The sequence below is a fragment of the Oenanthe melanoleuca genome, chromosome 12 (genome assembly GCF_029582105.1).
Source record: "Oenanthe melanoleuca isolate GR-GAL-2019-014 chromosome 12, OMel1.0, whole genome shotgun sequence".
NCBI lineage: Eukaryota > Metazoa > Chordata > Aves > Passeriformes > Muscicapidae > Oenanthe > Oenanthe melanoleuca.
The window spans coordinates 2,413,721-2,433,519 of NC_079346.1; the positions used below are offsets into that span (position 1 = coordinate 2,413,721).

The 19,799-nt window shown below is 43.5% G+C and overlaps 1 protein-coding gene across 1 annotated transcript in view; it reads right to left on the bottom strand.

The window, feature by feature from the left end:
• Positions 1-19,799, bottom strand: part of CHL1 (cell adhesion molecule L1 like) — a 123,272-nt gene that overhangs the window by 25,483 nt on the left and 77,990 nt on the right. The window contains 11 exon segments of the mRNA XM_056501616.1: positions 197-362; positions 1,753-1,919; positions 2,579-2,690; positions 3,881-4,018; positions 4,987-5,118; positions 10,435-10,619; positions 12,830-12,950; positions 14,788-14,835; positions 16,561-16,731; positions 17,474-17,519; positions 17,521-17,597. Of these exon segments, the coding sequence (XP_056357591.1) occupies positions 197-362; positions 1,753-1,919; positions 2,579-2,690; positions 3,881-4,018; positions 4,987-5,118; positions 10,435-10,619; positions 12,830-12,950; positions 14,788-14,835; positions 16,561-16,731; positions 17,474-17,519; positions 17,521-17,597 (1,363 nt within the window).

Genomic DNA, 19,799 nt, shown 5'->3' on the forward strand with positions numbered 1-19,799 from the left:
ATTTGGCTCTGAACTCACATTGCTGCATTTATATAGACGTGTATAAAATACAGATCCATTCACTCGTCACATGGAGAATTCTTTGCAGACAAAAATTTGCATTTCAAGCTATTAAGGCTCATGTTTAATGAAACTGCAGCACCACACCAGATTATCCAGCTGAGATCAAGAACAGCCTTGCTCCTTCCCCACTCACCTGCCACCTTCTGTGCTGTTGACTGGCAGCTCATCTCCATCCTTCCTCCAGGATAATTTAAAACTGTGTTTCAAGTGGGAATCATACTCAGCCTGGCATTTCAATAAAATTGAATGTGATTTCAGCACTCGGGGGTTCTTCGGAGTAACAACAAGTTTTGTGGCATCTGATTGATCACAGAAAAACACTTTGATTAGGTGAGAAAGAGGCTATTATATCAAATTTTCACCAAGCTCTTCATCTACACAAATCAACCTCAGGAGCAACAATCATGTCTTTTTTTTTTGTTATATGTACAAACATTTCAAGTGAAGGATGGTGAGATTTGAAATAGATATTTGCCAGGGTTTCATTTTTTTTATCTTGAAACATTTTTTTCATCTTCAAACATTTTTTATCTTGAAATGTTTTTTAGTTCACTCCAAACCAAAGAGCTCTAGGAAAAAAAAAATCTACTAAAAAAAAAAAATTACAGGTGAAAATCCTTGTTAGCAGCCTGTCATGAAATGGATGATAAAAAAATAAAAGGATTGAATATGATTTTTATGTCTAATTGCCATTTGAAATAAGCTTTGGCAATGATCCAAGAAAAATTAGAAGCTTATTAAAGTCAAGTGAGAAAAAATTATTGCAATCAAATTTGTTCTTTTAATTGACTGTAATCTGAATGCAGAAAGAGATGAATAAGTAAGAAGAAAGCACTTAGCTGAATTTATTTCTGCAGTGCAATGTTGCTCTGTGAGAATTTCATTGTACATTTTCATGTTTATTATCACTGCAAAATTCCCAAAGCCAGGGAGTGGGTGGAAATGGAACACAAAGAGTGGGTTTTTCCTCAAGTTTGTCACAGCAAACCTACATCAGAGAGCTTTGCTAATTGAGTATTTAACATGTTTTTTTTTATTGGCAAGCCCTAAATCCTAAATAAATTTGTAGAAAAGCCACTAAATGCCACCTGTGGGAAAACCCCTCCTGCCAAACAACCACACAAATCCCTTAAAACAGAGCTGCAGCACAAGGGATGGATCTAACATTTTTAAGTAAACACATCTGAGGATTTTTTTGCTCTGTTTAAAAATATTTATCAACAAACAGGCAAAAACCCAGTGCAAAGTCCTGTGACATGTTTGGTGTCCACTGTGGGAGTTAATCCAGTTTGGGGTGTGGGAAGGAATTTCAGGGAAGGGAATCCCTAAATCCCAGGAACACATCTGGATCAACAAGGACCCAGGAGCACAGGGAAGGTTCCCAAGGCTCAGCCCTGAGTCTAACAGGGCAGTGACAAAAAGGAGGGAGAATCCTTTCATGGTAATGTGTAAATGCAAATTTTTGGTGGCTTGTGCAGCTTCTGCAAGCATCCAGAAGAAAATGAGCACTGTGTGTGAGCATGGAGAAACACAGCTGTGAGAGACCTGTGACAATTTCAGGTCATAACATCCAGAAAATTTCTGAAGAAACCGAATAAATTTACACCCTGGACTGAATATTTACCACTTCCTAAAAAATGATAGACATAAAATCTTAGAGCTGTGATTTTTTTTTTTTTCTGTTCTCACCCCTTATATCCAGATTAGCAGTGACTGCTCTTTTCCCCACAGAATTTGTGGCCCAGCAGACGTAGGACCCCGAATCCTCCTTCCTGGTGTCCCTGATCTCCAGGGTGCCGTTCTTGTTCAGCTCGTAGCGAAACGTTGACAGGGGCTCTATGCTCTCATCCTTGGTCCTGAAGATGGGAAAAGCAGGCCTGGGTTACTGCAGGAAGTGTTAGGGGTTGTTGCAGGGGAATTTTGGGGTTTGGCTTTGCCCCTGAGCAATTAAAGTTGGGATTAGTGAGACATTTTCAGCAAATCATAAAGGGACTTTATGATTTAAGAGTCCTGCACACCAAACCCACAGGGACAGTCTAAAAAGCTCCCTAAAATACTCTGCCTTTAACCTACAGCTGCCACTGCAGTTTTATTGCACCTGTCACCTGCTGGGACAATCCTGTGATTTCCAGCCCTGTGGAAGCATCTCCAGGTAAAGGTGTTCTGTAAGTCACTGTGTTTCCCTCTCAATAATCTGTCCAGACTGGAAGAGTTGTCAGCATTAAACTGATGAAGCTGCAGCAGGATTTGGCAATAACCAGCGTGGTTTTGTTTAATGTATAGCCTGGCATTTGTCTCAAACAGGTATTGGGGACTTCCAGGAACTCTTTTTTTTTCCAAACCAGTTCTTCAGAATTAAAAGTTCATTTAAACACAGAAAACTTACATTATATACAGCTTTGCTGCAAATTTCTATTCTGAACTCCACAGAAATAACAACTAGCAGACTTTTCAAACTTGGGGAAGCCTGCAGGAACTTGTTTCACATGAAAAAAAAAAAATCCCAGTATCTTACCATCTGACATCTGCTGCAGGTGAGGCAAAGATGTCACAGTGCAGGAAGGCACTGTAACCCACGACTGTGGCATAGTTTTCCCCATCTGGGGTCAGTATCAGGGGGGCAATATCTGCAGGAGAAAATTCAAGGTGAGCAGCACTGCATTTCAGAGCTAGGAATATAAATATTGGCTCAGCATCCTCCCCTCTCCCAGCAAGGGTGAGAGGTGTTTAATGGGAATTTCACAGCTCTTTGGAAGAGCTGCACTGAGCAGCTGAGCTCTCAGAGATAACAGGGGTTTACTGCTGGACATGGCAGAAATTGAAACATCCAGGAGAGAAAACAGACCCAGCTCTGCTGCCTCCGGAGATGTTTTTTATTAAATAAATTCCCCTCACTCCTTTTCTTCAAAGAACAGACTGAGCATCACAACTGAAATCAAAGATTAAAGACGCACTTAATAATTCAAAACCAGTGTTGTGGTCACAATTCAGTCCCCAGTGGTTTCACTGTGTTTGAATTTACGTTTTTGAGCCCAATACAACCATGTTTTTAAAATATATCAAAGCTCAGGAGTGTCTGTGCTAAGCACATAACACTGCCTGTGACAAAACCTGCAGCACAAATTTGGACAGTATTTCTTAAAATCTGGGGCCAGCCCAAAGGAACCATGAGATTCCTGTGAGGATTCAGCCTGGAGTTTCTGGATGTGATCTCTGGGAGGGGACAGCCCATGCTGGATCCCACAGACCTGAGGGTTTTGTTCTTTCTGTCTGGCACTGACCCCCTGGAGAACACTGCTTTAGACCTGAGGCCTTGGAGATGGTTTCTAAATATGAGTGATGAAGTTAAAATCACAGGTGTGTAGCTAAATGAAGTGTGTGGTTTCACATGGTGAAGGATTTTAAATTTGAGGTTTTTATAGAATAGAGATAGGTATAGGACAAGACTGGGGATTTTGGGTGGTGTCTCTTTGGGTGCTCATCTTCCTTCTTCATGGGTTTCAGGCAGTAGTTTCTGGTTGGTCAATGTCACACTACAGGTCATGGGAATTGGGTCAAAAGGATAAATAATATAGGTATTAATTATCTGTTGGACTGTTTAGCTCTAAGAGATATTTTAGCAGCTGGATCTTTGCTTCTAGAGGTGGCTGGAAGCGCTGCTGAACACTCTGTACTTTAGATTAACAACCAACCAAGCCCAAACACAAGAAAACCCATTTCCATCGTGCACTAGTCAATCCTGGCTCTGGGAGAAGGCAGGAGGGACAGAGACAAGCCCTGGAGGAGCTGCCCCAGGGCTGCAGGGCCGGGCACTCACTGAGCACGTTGACGTTGGCGCTGGCCAGGATGGAGCCGTGCTTGTTGCTGGCCTCGCACTGGAACACGGCGCTGTCCTGCAGCTGCAGGCTGGTCAGGCTGATCTCCCTGGTGGAGACCCTCCCGCGGAAGGTCCTGCCTGCAAAACACCACAGTGTGTCAGCAGATGGAGGAACTCCAGCTGGGAGCTCCCAGGCTCTCCTCGCTGCTTGGAAAACAAAGAGCATCTTGGGGATCCAACCAACAGGTGAGATCCAGAGCTCTGCCTTCCAGCAGTCCCATGGTTCAAGGAAAGTGCTACAGAGCACCAAATTCCAGTAAATTCCCCACAGAGATCTTTTAAAATAATAATAACAATAACAATAAATAGCAATAATAATAATAATAATAATAATAATAATAATAATAATAATAATAATAATAATAATAATAATAATAATAGTAATAACAACAAAACAACAACAACAATAATAATAATAGATTAATAATAGATTAATAATAATAATAATAATAACGGTAATAATAACAACAAAACAACAACAACAATAATAATAATAGATTAATAATAGATTAATAATAATAATAATAATAATAATAATAGTAATAATAATAACAACATAAGAACAACAACAATAATAATAATAATAGATTAATAATAGATTAATAATAATAATAATAACAGTAATAATAATAACAACAAAACAACAATAATAATAGATTAATAATAGATTAATAATAATAATAATAATAATAATAATAATAATAATAATAATAATAGTACTGCTGCACCAGTGCTCCCCAGCCACTTGGGCTTGCTCAGAAGCACAAAGGAGCCCTTGAGCTGCCCCAGACCCCCAAAAGATGGGAGAGAGTTACAGGTGAGGCAGAGGCAGCACCTCAAAGGTATCACTGCTCCACGTGTGCATTGTTCACCACCACCCTCTTCAAGGATCCTATTTAAATATCAGTTTATTTAAGTAAATAAGCCATTGATATCTAAAGAGGTGCCAAAGCACACAGTCACTCAGCGTGCTGTGGTCTCCTCAAAGTGGGTGATTCAGGCCCATCCCTCCTGGCCCTGGGGGAGCAGGCTGGCCCTGCACCTACCATCGATGGGCATCCCGTTGAGCTTCCACTGGATGCTGGGCTCGGGGCTTCCGATGGCCTCGCACAGCAGCACCAGGTTGGTGCCCACGCTGAACACCCCACCCTGGGGCTTCTTCAGCCACTGGGGGGGCTCTGGGGAAACAGACACAACAGGGATCAGCTGGTGCCTTTTGGGGCATTACAACAGAGGCCAGGCAGAATTAATGGAATAAAAGGCTGTTTAAAAAGTGCATTTAAGGCAGAAAAAAACCCCCCGGGGGCTGCACCCAAAAATGAATGATGGACCCCAGGTTTTCACACTTTTATAAGTTTGGTCCATTTGCATTTTGGGGGTTAATCTTCCAATTATGAAGTAATTTACCCCAAGTTTGCTCTCCCCAATCAATTTTGTTCCCATCTCTGGGCCTGAGGCAGTGAGGTGTCCTTGATTCCAGCCTGGAGAGGAATTGCTGTGTCTGCCCAAAATGGGAGAGCAGCAGCCAGCACTGAATATGGAGTTTGGGGTTACACACTAAAGAACTGCAGGATTACAAAGACATGAAAATATAAAAGCTGAAATCCTCAGGCATCACAGTCACAGCCCTGTGCCTCTGCTGTTGCTGGGATTCTCCAGGAGATGGCAAACACCACCAACACTTCCCAGCCCCTGCTCACAGCCCATCCCACTGCTGAGCTGGATTCCTTCTATTCCCCATGTAAAGGAAAGCTAAAATTCCTTTGTAAAATAAATATATAAAATGTAATATAAAATAAAATATGCAGCAGCATGTGCCAACCCTGTCCTGCAGGCTTGGTGAGTGTCAGGCAGGTGCAGGAAGGGACATGAATGCACACGGGAGGGGAGAGCCTGGGAAGGAGGGAATGGCTCAGCAATTCCACAAGGACCCTCAGATTTGTGATTTGTGAATTAGGGAGAGGCTATTTCAGCAAGACAAACAAGGTGTGAATATCCATCCAGCTCGAACCCCTCTCCCAGGCACAAGCAATGGCTCCCATCACCTTTCCTGATCCACCTGCCCCTCTCCCTGTGCTGTGGAAATGCACCCTGACCTTCATTTCCTGCTTTTCCATCGTGTATTCAAACCACAGGCTGATCCATAACACATTTAGGAATGGTAAAACACGCTCTCAGCACTGGGGATGAGAGGTTTGGTGCCCACAGGGTGGTGGTAGAGGAGCAGCCTTGTGCTGCTGCATTCCCTGTGCTCTCCTTCCTATTCCAGGGAAGATCTGGGAAAACTCCCCTCTGCAAGCAGCCCTGAGCATCAGGTACCCAAAACCTCCTTGGGAACAGACATCCATAATGAGGGAAGGGAAGGAAGGGGAGAAAAGGAGAATTTATCTGATAAATCCTTAATTTATTGGCTGAACACAGCTCCCTGAGCCTTTAGTGGGCAGCCTCAACCCAAAACACAGCCTTGAATTCATCATTTCCCCTTGGATGGCACCAAATTTAGGGATTTTAACACCAGACCTGACACTGCCTCTTCTGCAAGTGCTGGGAAGATCATGGGGCCTCTTTCCCCATTAATAAGGTGAGCTAATGTAGGGAAAACGTGAGGATTCATTAGTTAATGCTCATAAAATGCTTTGAAGATTAGCAGAGCTGTTGCCTGGTAATACAGCAACAGATGTTATCAGTGAGATATGCTGAAGCAAAACATCTCTGCTCACATCCACAGAGGTAGTTTTTTAAAAAACACCCCTAAAGTGTGATGCACTTCCACACCCAGACCAGCATTCCCACAGGAGAGCACCCAGGAATGGTTTAATTAACAGAGAAAGACTGAAGTCAAATTCAAGCCACTACAGCTAATTTAAAATGATAAAATCATCCCATTTCCTTCACACAGCAGGGATTCTTCTACCAACATCCTCACTCAGTGCTGTTCCCATCCCACAGTGACATGACCACATCTGTTAAGTTTCCTGGTATTTGGCTCCAGGGAAAAATGCTGCAGACACCAAAATATTTTGGTTTTGCCGACCTTTTTTCCCTTCTCTCTCATATACACCATGGTTTTATCAAGAAAAGAGGAGTCAAAGGCAGGGAGGTGAAAAGGTTTGTGGCAGCCCTGATTAAATTGTTGGTTTGGAATTTTTTCCTCTAAATCTGCCCCAAACTGAGACAGGATTTGGAGGCACCAGCACAGGTTGAACACAAACCACCTGAAGGATCCCCTCCTGTGCTGGTATTTGATGTCACTGCTTTCCTTTCTCAGCACTGCAATTGCTGTGGGTGCTCCAGGGAATGGAGAGGCTGTGAAGTCAGAGGCAATGAGATTCTGCCAGGTGTGAAATGCAGTTTCACAGAAAGGCTGGAGAACCTCTTTGCCACGTGGCAGATGTGCTGTACTGCTTAAAGTCTACAAAATATAACAAAATATACACTTCTCTATCAGCAACTACAAAATCCAGGGGTTGGATAATCAAATAGTTAATCTGGAATGGCAAATATTTCACAAATATTCATTCTTCCTGCTAAGAATTATCAATTTGCTCATTCTGACTGATTTATGTCCTTATAGGAAATACTGACAGATCCAGAAATGAAAAGTGATTCAAAATGGGCATCTCCAGCAGAGCAGGATCATCTAAAACACCCACAAAGGATCCAAACCTTCCCCTCAGGCTCTCCCACTGTGTTTTCCCCATGAATAGAACAAATTTGGGACATCTAACCAGCCTTGCTGCAGTTTAACTCTCCCCTGTCTTCCATCATCACCCCCAGGGAGAAACTTCCATTCCTCTGAAGGCTGTTGTGCATTCCCCAGGTGTAATTTCTCCTAAATTAAAAAGATCTGTATTTTTTTTTCCCCAAATGCCATGATTTTGAGCTCTGTGACCACCCCTGCTGCCTTCTGACCTTTCCTGAAGAAGGTGAAATTTTAATTCTGCTTACTTCAGGTGAGCCCTTCTCAGTTCTCAGCAGCCTCTTACAGCAACACTTTTCTTTCTCTTTTCCAGGATGATTTTTGCCTTTTCTGCCAGACTAACACTCCCAGCCATGCTCCTCTTGCCATCCAGTGGATTCTCCCCATAAACCCAACCAGGCATTTCCCAGCCTGTGCTGATGAAGCCAATTAGTGCTGCCTGGTGAGAATTGCTCTGCACTTGTGCTTACTGAAGCCCATCCTTTTCATCCCACACTGCTTCCCCAATTTGTCAAGTTTGCTTCAAACTCTGCTCCCATCCTCCCCGAGGCAGGGAATCCATCCCACTCCAGGGCCAGCAGCAGCTGCTGTCACCACCCTGGGCTCTGCATCCCTCTTGGAGCAATTTTCCAGTGGAACAGAAAGTTTGAGCCTGATTAAAACATCCAGTTCTGCTTCTGCTTCCCATTAATTTAATCTCTTTTCTTTTGCTCTGGCTGAGTAATAAAAGTATTATGAGACATAACTGCAAAGGCCCTTAGCTATTACATTATTACTATAATTAATCATGATATTGTAACAATTATTTCTATTAAACCCCACCTAGGAGCCTCCATCGAGATCAAAGTAACTTTAGATCATGATGATCCTGCAAGATTTGGGGGTTAAATGTTCATTTTCTGTCAGGTTTGGTGAACTACAAACAACAAACTAATAAACACTTGAAGTCATAATTTGTGGGCTTGCTTTGCTATTAAAAAAAAATAAATTCTCTCTCATTTAATAACAACAGTAGGGTTTTTGTGTCTGCTCAGGTATTCCAGGCTACATCTTCCCTTGCAAAGAGAGATTAAAATGCTCAAACAGCCAAGCAATTTGCTGGCTGAATATTTTCATATCCTTGGTAATGATTGCCTGAATCTTTGCCCTCAGACTCGGTAGGATTAGCAAGTGGGCTGCATGCAAATATCATTAAAACTGGTATTTAGAAGGGTGGGGTGTAGGTCTGAGGTCCTCAAATACCAGAAAAAAAAAACAGGAAACGTGGCAGAAAAATCCAGATTTACACCCAGTGAGGATCACTGAAGGGTAACAGCAGATACTTTTTCTGGATTTAATGGATTTAACAACAATTGGAAAAGGATTTTTTTTACCCTGCAGTGGGATCATTTCTTTCTTTCCTCTTTTTCTAAGCATTTGTTTGTGAATAAGCATGAATAACTTTGCCAGGAAGTTTTCCTTCCTCTGGAAACTCTGGGAGAAGAAGGTCAATATTCTAAACTGCTAAATTAATGTTATTTCTCTGGTATTTTAGTCTTTGCAGCTCCTGCAATTTTCTTTGAAGGAAATCGATTTTTGCAGCCGAGAAAATCACAGCCAGATTGTTAAAATATTCTGCTACAGCAGAGATGCTCCAAACCATCTGGAAGGATTTCTAGGAGTCAGCACTTCCCCTCCACCACAGCTGAGAACTTGCCATGCCCTGGGATCCTCCTCTGCCACACTTCCAGCAAGGGGAAGAGGAGACAAGGTTGGGTTGAATGAATGAGAGGAAAATCTTTTCTTCAGCTGCTGAGCAAAAACAGAGCAGGGAGCTCAAAGTGCTTTTTTTCCCACCAGAAATCCAGTGACCACACAGGGATGGGGAGCCCTGATGGAAATGAAGCACTTGGGAAGATTCTAACAGGGTAAAGCTGCCAAGGATTTATTTTATTTTTTAAGTGCAGAGCTGAGGTTGGAGCATTTGTCATCAGGCAAATGTTTTTAGCAGGTTTTTGAGCTGGGCCTCAGGATTCTCAGGCTGTAGTTATTTATGGGCAGAGAAAGTGGCAGGGAAAGTTCTGGGCTCTCCTGGAAGGAGCATCACCTGATGCACACCTTGGGGTTTGGGGAGGAGGAAAAGGGAAAAAAGTGACAAAAAGGGTCATATTTCCATTCTTTAACAGCTAAAAAATAGTAGAAAGCATGTTTTAACTTTGCTTCACAGGTTTTATGATGCTTCCAGGGATTGGAAAAAACCCTCCCAGCCCAGGTTGTGCCTATAGGAAAATCAGAGCAGAGGAACAGGTGAAGGAGGTAAGGGCTGGCCCCTGGTCTGCTCACTGAATTTTCACAGCCCACTGTGAAAATCTAAGAACCCACTTTTGATGGAAACCAAAGAAAATGACTTGAGCTAAATATCCCCCTGATCCAGCCCAGTATAGCCATTTTCACAGTTTTTAGAGAGCAAAAAGAATAATTAGATCTTTTTGTCTGGTGCTCAGCTTAGTACAAGACATTTCATCAATATCTCTGCTTGACTCCCTCCCATCTTTAGAGTATTGAACCTGCTCACATATTTATGTTGTTCCCAGGCCTTCATGGTTCAGGGAAAAAAAAAAAAAAAAAGAAGAAGAAAAAAAGGCATTATTGTATTTTTTTGTTGTTTTAGAGGAGCTGCTTGGTGCAAACCTTCCCAAATCCAAGAGGCACAAACTGGAGGAGCTGCTTGAGCCATATTAACAAAGAGCCTCCTCCACTTCCCTCTCCCACCTTTTTATCCCAAAGCAATAATTTTACAAAGAGCACTGAGCACCTTCCACGTGCACGTGGAACTCGTGCCTGGCCCTGCCCAGGGCGTTGCTGGCTGTGCACTGGTACGTCCCCTCATCTGCTGCTGTCACTTGGTCAATCTTCAGGGTCTTCCCAAAATTCTCTGTCTCTGGCTCATCCTTGGGCATGTTTCCTGTGATCTTCACCCAGCTGAGATGAGGAGTTGGGCTGAGAACAAAGGAAAAAAAAAGAAGATTTTTTGAGTTGAATGAAAAAAGCTGCTGTGATGCTTCACGTGGCAGAGCTGCTGGAGTCACACCTGGGGTTTGGGACGTGTTTTTAGGGGACTTTGAGCTTCTAAAACTGCAAATTCTGGGGCTAGCTAAGGGTTTTACTGTACAGCTGCTTGTTCTGCACAACCCCTGTGAGTGGGATTTCCACCAGGGCACAGCTGGGGTGCAGGAAAGGGGCTGAGGCTCATTCCAAAGGGCACCTGGGGACAGGCAGGGCCAGACTCCCTCCCTGGAGGTGGCTGAAATGCTCTTCCCATCCTCAGAGGGAGCCAGAAGGGACAGAACTGGGGACAGGTGCTGTGGCCACCCTGACACAGCACAGGAGAGGTGGCCACAGTGCCAGAGCTGCTGTGCCCATCTGTGCCCTGGCTCCTGCCCAGGACCCAGCAATCCTGGTGCTCCCCAGCTCTGCAAACATCCCATTATTCCCTCACCCCACTCCTGTCCCAAAGCCAGCTCTGGGGCCGTGCCCTCCTGCCACTGCCACTGCTCAGGGTATAAATCTTCCTAAAATGACAGATTGGAAACGTCCTGAATTCCCTGGTTTGCAGTCGGGTGCCCCTGATCTGAGCTCCTTGAAATGCACTTCCACGGTCTGTGGGCATTTGGCAGGATGGATTGGCAGAGATGTAGGCATGGCTGATCATTCTTCTGCTGAAAATGGGAATTTTAGCAAAGAAAAGTAATGTTTAACTCTGAAAGTTGCATTTTTGAAGGATTTTGCTGAGAAGTTGTGCTTGGTGATAAGCCAAAGTACTTTGTGTTCTTTCAAAAGTGACTGCTTAAAAAAAAATAATAAAATTTGTTTGAAAAATAAATTTTCTAAAGAAATTCCTGGAAAATTTTGAGTGAAACAAAAATATTTATTTTTACCTTTTTCCAAACGGACAGAAAGGCTTTTCTATGTCTTCTTTATATGACATTCACACTTGCACATCAAAATTCACATTTGAGTATTCCCAAAGTGATTTCCCTATTAAAACCCCTTGAAAACCCTCTAAAATCAGCGTTGTGGCTTTGGGGAGGTTTGAGGGCTGGCAGATTCCTTGGTGGGGAGTGAATTAGACACGGAAATGTTGCAAGAGGGAAGCAAAACTCACTGCAGATACCTGGAGTGACTCCAACAGAGACAAGTAATTCACCTCCTTTTGGGAATGCCAGCTCCACTCCTTGCCAGCTTCCACCAGCAAGGCCCTTCCAAGCCCACGTGGAGAAAACAAAATACCCTGAACATGTGCAGGCAGATAAACATCCTGACTTTGGAATTTTATGGAGGGAATATAATTGCAGAGCCTTTACCAGAAATTATCTCCGTGTGAAGCAGAGTCTGCAGCTCCAGCCCAGCACCAGCTGATTTAACACATTTGTGCTCCACACAAAGCTCTGTCCCAGCCAAACCAGAGGGAATTCTGCTTTCTTGCAGAATTTCTGCTTCTGCTTGGTGGGTGCACAGATTCTCTGTTTCTCTGGTGGCAGCAGCCACAGGGCTGGGAAAGGAATCACAGCTCCTTGTAAGGGTGGCACTCAACATTTATTTCCCATTTATTTCCTTATTTGCCCTTATTTTGTCCTGTGTTCATTACAAGGGCAAAAATTGTCCTGATTTCCCTATTTTAACCTTCCCCTGTATTAATCCTTTCACTCCTAAAGGGAGTCAGCAAGGTGGAGAGAGATTATTTAAAAGGGCTTTGGAGTGGCAGGACAAGAGGGAATGTAGAATTTAGAGGGGATTTAGAAGGTTTTTTTAGGAAAAAAAACTTTTCCCTGTGAGGATGGGAAATTATTATTAAATTTTGAGCATTGAAGAAAAATTGAATTGGCAAAACCAGAAAAAAACAAAGTTACAGGTGAACAAAAGCACTGAAGCCACTGCTGACATTATTTAGTTTCTCAGCATCTCAAAAGTAGCACTACTGAAAAAACTATGTAAAAAATATTCCATACTTACCACACTATGGTTTTAATTATTGTTCACAAGCTACAGCAATACCAACACTGCTGCCTGCACTCTGTGCTGCTTTACAGCCACAAAAAGCTCTGCACAGGAGTTCCATTTAAAACCTGCATCATTTGCAATGTCCCTTTTTCTTTGCTCATTTCTACCTCCAGAGGTGATTAAGTTTGCTCAGCATTTTCATTACTCACAGCCCTTCAGCAATACACTCCAGGAGCAGGACACCTCCCTTGATGACAGTGACTGATGAGCTGCTGCCAGCAGATTCAGGAGGGATCAGCAGTTTGGGTTTCCTTTCCTTGATAAAATTGGCTGAAAGATAAAATAAAACAGAAGTTAGGGGGGAAATCTCGGATATTCTTCAATAATGCCACAAACATTTCTGCTGCCAGAAGGTTTCTGACATCAATTTGTGCATTTTCTTTTTTATTTTTCCACTCTGAGGCTAATCCAGGAGCCCTGATTTCCAGTCAGAAGGGAGGTACAGTGATATCAACAGGCAGCAGTGCTGGGAAACTCCTTTTCCTACAGTTTTATATCCTGTTTTCCAAGCACTGGCCCATCCTATCACCCCTCAGGCAGTTTGATCCTCTCAATTTCTCACCACCTTTCTTCTGCACTGGCTCCATCATCTTCCAAACCTCAGGTGAAACCCCACCTTTCCTGACTTGAGCATCCCACAGAATTGTCCCTCCTGCTTCCAATTATTAAATCTCCAGTAATTTGACACAATTTGCAAGGAAGACTGTAAAAATAATAAAACAAGATTGACCTGCATCTGATTCCAAGAGCCCATTTGTTCCAGCCTGCCAAACAAGGGTTTTAGGATGAAAAATGCAGGGCTCAGTGGCTGCCCAGTTATCACTACCATAACAATTAGCACACTAATGAATCAGTCCCCAAATGGTGCTAGCTCTTAAAAAACAGCCAGTTATGGATGATTTGGTAAAAGACCACATAGATCTCCCTGAACCATTTTCTCATTTTTAATTTTAATTTCCCCTTGCTTTGCATCTCTGCAGATCTGAGCTGCAGCAGAACCCGCTGGTGCCTCTGGTCACGCTCACACATTTCCCATCTGCCCTTCCCAGCAGAGTTCAGACATCCCTTCCAGGGAAAAACTGCTGCTGGAGGGGCAGGGAGGTGCAGCAGCCCTGCCTGTCCTGCTCCCAGGGCTCAGCTCCACGGGCAAAGTCAGAGGAGTGAGCAGTGCTCTGAGTTATCCATCCCAAAACACTCCAGGATAACTCCCCTTTTCAGAAACCTCAGTGCTTGTCTGGCAAAAATAAAAAAAAAAAAAAAAAAAAAAAAAAAGCCAAAAAACTCCTAGAGAGGTTAAAATTGGGCATTAAAAAACAAAACCAAAACAAACCAAAACAAACAAAAAAAAATTAAAAATAAATAAGTAAATAAATAAATAAATAAATAAACCACAAAAAAAATTCCACCAAAAAAAAAAAACCCCAAAAAAAAACCCTCAAAAAGCCATTTAACCAAAGAAATGAGGAGTCAATAGTTACCAACTCTAAATTTGATATATTTGAAACAAAAGGAACCATGCTGCCTGCATGGAGAGCAGGGTAATTCAGGATCTGCTCCACAGAGAGGCAGAGCAGTGGGAGATGGGAACCCACAGGATGAGAAGAGCTTTGCTGGAGTGTCACCTGTGCTGTGCCACCTCCATCCAGGTGAGGGATGGGCACAGCCAACACAGGGCACCCAAACTCCATAAATCCCCACCCTGAGCTCCTCCTGCAGCAAGGCAGCCCCTGGGACACGAATTTGTGGTGTCAGACCTTGGCTGTCTAATCCCAGAGCTCTCTCAATTGCCAGGAAAAGATTTGGAGCATCCAGCTCTGGCTCCTGCTCTGAATTGATAACATGAGAAACCCAGCACATCAATGTCCTCACTTCCACCTCCTTCCAGAGCATGAATGATCCTTCCTCAAGTAAAAAACTGCTTTTTCCATTCAAAACCCTGCAGATTGCTCTCAGAAATGACAAGATGAGCCAACTGTGCTCCCTGGACTGCTTGAATCCATCCCATCACAATCAAGAGGCTTTTGTGCTGTGTTTTTGAGCAGCTCCCATTTCACCTCAGCTGGTGGAGTCTCAGTTCAAAGGCTGAAAACAGATGCATTCAACTCACCCTTAGTAACAGCAGCGTTAGGTGAGCCTGAGTCATTAGCATGCTTTACTGAAATAAATAAAAATGACAACCAAACAGACATGCAGGGTTGAGACAGAATCAAAAGAAACCATAAATCCAACTAAAACAAAATGCCCCTCCCCACCCTCCCAATTTCTGCCCCAAAAGAAAGAAAGGGTGAAAAATATAAAGGAAAGCAACAGATGAGCAACAGTTTTGAAAAAAAAAAACAATGAAAATGCTTTAAAGATTTGTGTAATTCTGAGAAATATTTCATGGGTGATATAATCAGCATTTCATCCTTGCTGGCTACAGTGATAAACAGCACTAAGTATCCACAAAGAGAAATGTTAGGAAATGTATCCATGCTCTTGTTTCTTATTTTTTTTCTATTTATTTTTAATGCAGCCCCTCACAGGCACTTGGCACACAGTGCAGTGGGCAATGTCTGGCTGAGTTTACAGAATCCTTTCAGTTCATGCCTCTCATCTTTTCCTGGCCCAAGTCCTGGGGCTTTGGTGACAAGATGGACACACTGAAGTGGTTTTTTGGGCCACTTCCAGGGCTACCAGCAGCCAAAACCCATCTAGATTTTCTCTAATCTCTGTGTGCATGTGTGGAGGACTGAACCTGTTTGAAAAGCCATAGAGAGCAACATTTAATTTGGATGTTTTTCTCACAATTATTAGCCTGAGATACGGTCCAAGCAAGAATTAAACACACAAAGCCACTATTAATCCTTTATCTTTTTATCCTAACAAGAAAACTCTCAAAAATCACATATTAAACATGAAGGTTTCATGCATGAAGACAAAATTCTCCTTGGCTTTCTGGGCTGTGTAACCCTGAAAGATCAGAAGTTTTAACAAACAACTGAAATCTTATATTCCCTACACATCATTTCATCAAGGAACTGGAAACACCCCTTGTGTTTCTGATGCTCCAGGCTGCCTGGAAAATCCTGGAACACATCATCCTTCCAAGCTCACTGCTGCAGCTGGACCAAACCAGGCCATGGCCAGCGAGGAGGTGGCCACAAAATCCCCAAAACCCAGTGAAGTCCCATCCTTGGGGACCTGCTGGACCCAAGAGCAGCAGATTTCCCTAATGCATCCTTGGCTTTCACTGTGGGGACACCAGGAGGAGGGACAGAGACTTTTGGGGTCTGATTGTGATGCCTTAAGATTTTAGCTTTTATATTTTTCAAATCCTGTACTGTTTTAGTGTAAAACTCTAAACTCCATAACCAGTGCTGGCTGCTGTTCTCTTATTTTGGTCACACACAAAAATTCCTCTCCAGACCTGGGAATCAAGGACTGTCTCAGACACTGAAAGATGTAAACAAAAGTGAGTTGGGGGGGGCAAATTTGGGGTAAATGACTTCATTATCTGAAGCTGTATTTGGAGCTATGTAAATGAACCAAATTTATAACTGAAAAACTCGTGACCATTGTCCAGCTTGAGTGTCCATCCTTGGAGGCTTAGACTGCCCAAGGTGCATCTGTCAAAGCCTTCAGTAAATACCCATTTTATCCTCCCAACCTTGTCTAGCCTCTGTCCAAGGCATCATTTTCTGCTGAAGATGGGACAGCAAAACCTGATTCCCTGCAGTGGCTACCTAGAACAGAGGCTAGAGCAGGGAGCTTTTCTCAGCAAAATCCAGCCCCAGAAAAGAGTTAATAACACAGGAAATAACCCAGCAGGGTTTCTGAGAGAGGCAGGGCACGCTCTGCATGCCTGGGGAGCTCAGCAGCCCAGCCCAGCCACACTCACAGCGGGAAACCTTCAGCGTCATGGGCATTTTCTGCACGATGGTCCTGAGCCTGGGGAAGGCTGCAAAGCAGCAGTAGTCACTCCTGCTGTCACTCTCCTCCACGTTGGCAAAGTAGAGATCCCCCTTCAGGCTCATGGAGACCCTCTCGTCCTGCGGGATGTGCTGCAAATCTGGCAAGGAAAAGGAATGTGAGGTGGGATGCTCCCCGTGTCTGCTTCCCTCCAGACACAGACAGAGAATGAAACTCTGGAGTAGGAAAGGTGGAAAATCCAGCCACAGTGGGTTATTTACTAATATTCACTGTACAAGTGATAAAAAAATATTTTTTTTGTATAAAGAATGAACCTATATAACTGATAAGGAAAAACTGGTCATTAAAAAACAGAGTTACTTTGCTTCCCAAAAGCAAAAAATTCCTGCAGAACACAAATGCTGCAGAATAACAGGATAGAAACCCACAAGGAATTAATTATATAAACCTGGTGGATTGTTTTTCCCTTGGTATCATAAATCAATCATCAATTTATGGAAAGAGGAAAATTATGATAGAAATAACATATCAACACGTGGTATCCTCTCTCCTCATCACTGTGAGACTCACCAATATATAAATTATTTGATATCTCATATTTAATGAGATGCTGTGTCAATTCACTCAACAATTCAACTTTGGGTCATGTAAAACCAAATCTCCATCCCCCATTTTTAAATTTTGTTCTTCAATATTGTTCTTTAAATATTCTTTAAATGTTCTTTAAATTTCTTTAAATATTGTTCTTCAATATGCAGATATTTCTCCCAAGCACCTGCACGATTACAATTCCTATCCATGATGACTCTGCAATGAAACTGCTCTGAAAGACAAATGCTTTGAGCCCTCTTGTATGAATTGTGCAAAAACCATTTACTCACCAATGTTCATCCAGTAGATGTGCAAAGGGGGGATGCCTTTTGGGGGGGTTGCAGTGCAGGATCACAGAATCTCCATGCTCCACATCCAGAGGCTCGATTTTCTCCTTGGGGAATTTTGGTACACCTGCACAAAAAAAGCAAAGAAGTTCCTCTTTGACTGGTACCTTTTGAAATTTTGCTTTCCCCTTGATACATTTTAAATAAAATATTTACCTTTACATCGTCCTTTGCATTCTCTGCCTTTAATACTGACTTTAATTCACACAGAGGCACAGAGAATGATGAGTTTTACTCAGAGCAGGAAATCCCTTGTTCTGGGACACTCAGAATAGGAACCCTTTCATTCACAGAGTTCTTGGAGCATCCTATCCAAATCCAGGCACTGAATGGGGATGTTTAACACTTGTTTGTGATGTCCTGTCCTTTGCTTTGGCTTCATTTTAACACAGTTCCTTTCACACACTTTCTTTAGCTCCTTTGTGCTGCCTGGAAGGGACCACTCAAGGCCACAGGGTCCCCAAGGACAAGCCTGGCACAGAGGGCTGAGCACTGACAGAGCCCCAGCTGCTCCCAGGAGATCAGAAACCAGCCTGGCAGTGTGGAATGCTCTGGAGAGCTTGGATAAAACAGTTCTCAAGGTTCTGCAAGTCCCTGCAGGTGGGGACAGACCCCAGGCTGGTGGCTGGAGCTGTCCCAGCTCCTCTCCATCTCCAGGAGCAGAGGGAGGATGCTGTGCCAGCCCAGCCATGGATTCCTGCAGGCTCAGGGTGCAGGGACAGGCTTGGCACAAAGCTCCAGGGCTGCTCCAGCTGGGTTTAAACACAAATCAAATTGTGACTGGATCAATGTCTCATCACCCACAGCACACTCTGTTCAAAGCCTGATCCGTGCTTGGCACACCTGGGCAGATCTGAATGCCCAAAATGCCACTGGAGATGATGGGAAAATGGGGAGCAGAGCTGGGCTGGAGCCCACCCCAGAGCAAAGGAGGCTCAGCTGGGAGATGATCACAGAGAAACCAGCCTGTAAAATGGAACCACCCCTCGAGGGAGCCGAGCTGAGGCAGCTCCAGGGCTGACATCACCTCCTGCTCCCACTGCAGGCAAGTCCAAACTGGCCAAAGCTCCACTTCAGACCAGCACCAGGCAGCAAAACCAGCAGCAGTTAAACAGCAAAGGATGGAGAAGGTCCTGGCTGAGCAGACACCACCCCCCTGGTGCCCAGGCTGTGACAGGAGCTCTGAGAGCAGCTCCAGACATCAGTGGTCCAGCAGGGAATCTGCAGCACCACAGAGCAGGAAAGGAGAGGGGCAGAAATGCAGGGACAGCACTCTGAGGACACTTCACCCATCTCAGCAAACATGAAAAGAAGCAATCACTCCAGTGCTGATTGCCTGAATGCAGACTCTGCAGAGATTTTATCTCCAGGAGGGTTATTAATAGCTTAGGAATTCTTAGGAGAGGCAAAATGCAGCTAATGAGCATCACCCACCCTGTAGGTGAAATTTCAGGTAAAAAAAGAGCTGCATATTCATATCCAGTACCTCCAGTAACCTGCACTCCTCCAGCCCTGGGAAATACATCTGCTGACTGCAGAGCTGGAGCATTTTCCAGCAAGAAAAAGCCAATTTCTTGATCTAAAGCTTATTTATTCCCCAAAGCATGTCACTCACAACAGAACTTTAAATAAGCTGGATCAGGTAAGGATAAGGGATTTCTGACCAAACCAATGAGATCAGCAAATGGACTGATGTGGGATCACTTATTTAGGACATTGGAACCCCTTGCTCAAACCCATTTTTTGCCTCATTTAGCAGAACTAAATTTGGGTTTCTGATATCCCAGCTGGGTGCCATAACCACTGGTCTTCTCAGTGAATTTCTGTGGCCAGTAATTACAGAATTATACAGAAATGTACTGAGTCCCACCAGGAGACAGTGACGAGGCACAGAACTGGTGTCATCAGCTGGCAGCACAGACATTCATCTCCAACGTGGGGCCCAGATGTTGGCAGCTGGACTTCACTGGGGGAAGCAGCAATTTGACCCCCAATGTCCTCCACCTCCACAGGTGATCAGGGCACTTGGGTCTTTCCATGCTGGTTTTCTTTTTGCTTGGTTCACCATGAAAAGCACTGAAAAACTTTTGATTTTTCATCCTCAAAATTTGAATGGTTTAATCCTTGAAGCTTTACAAGAGATGAAAACTCATGATAAATTCCTAAGCCAAACCTTCTGACAAGCATAATTTTTTTTTTTTTGCTGGGGTCCCACTGGTCTCAAAGACTAGAAAAATAGCTGCTTCTGAATTCAGATTTATTAAAAATA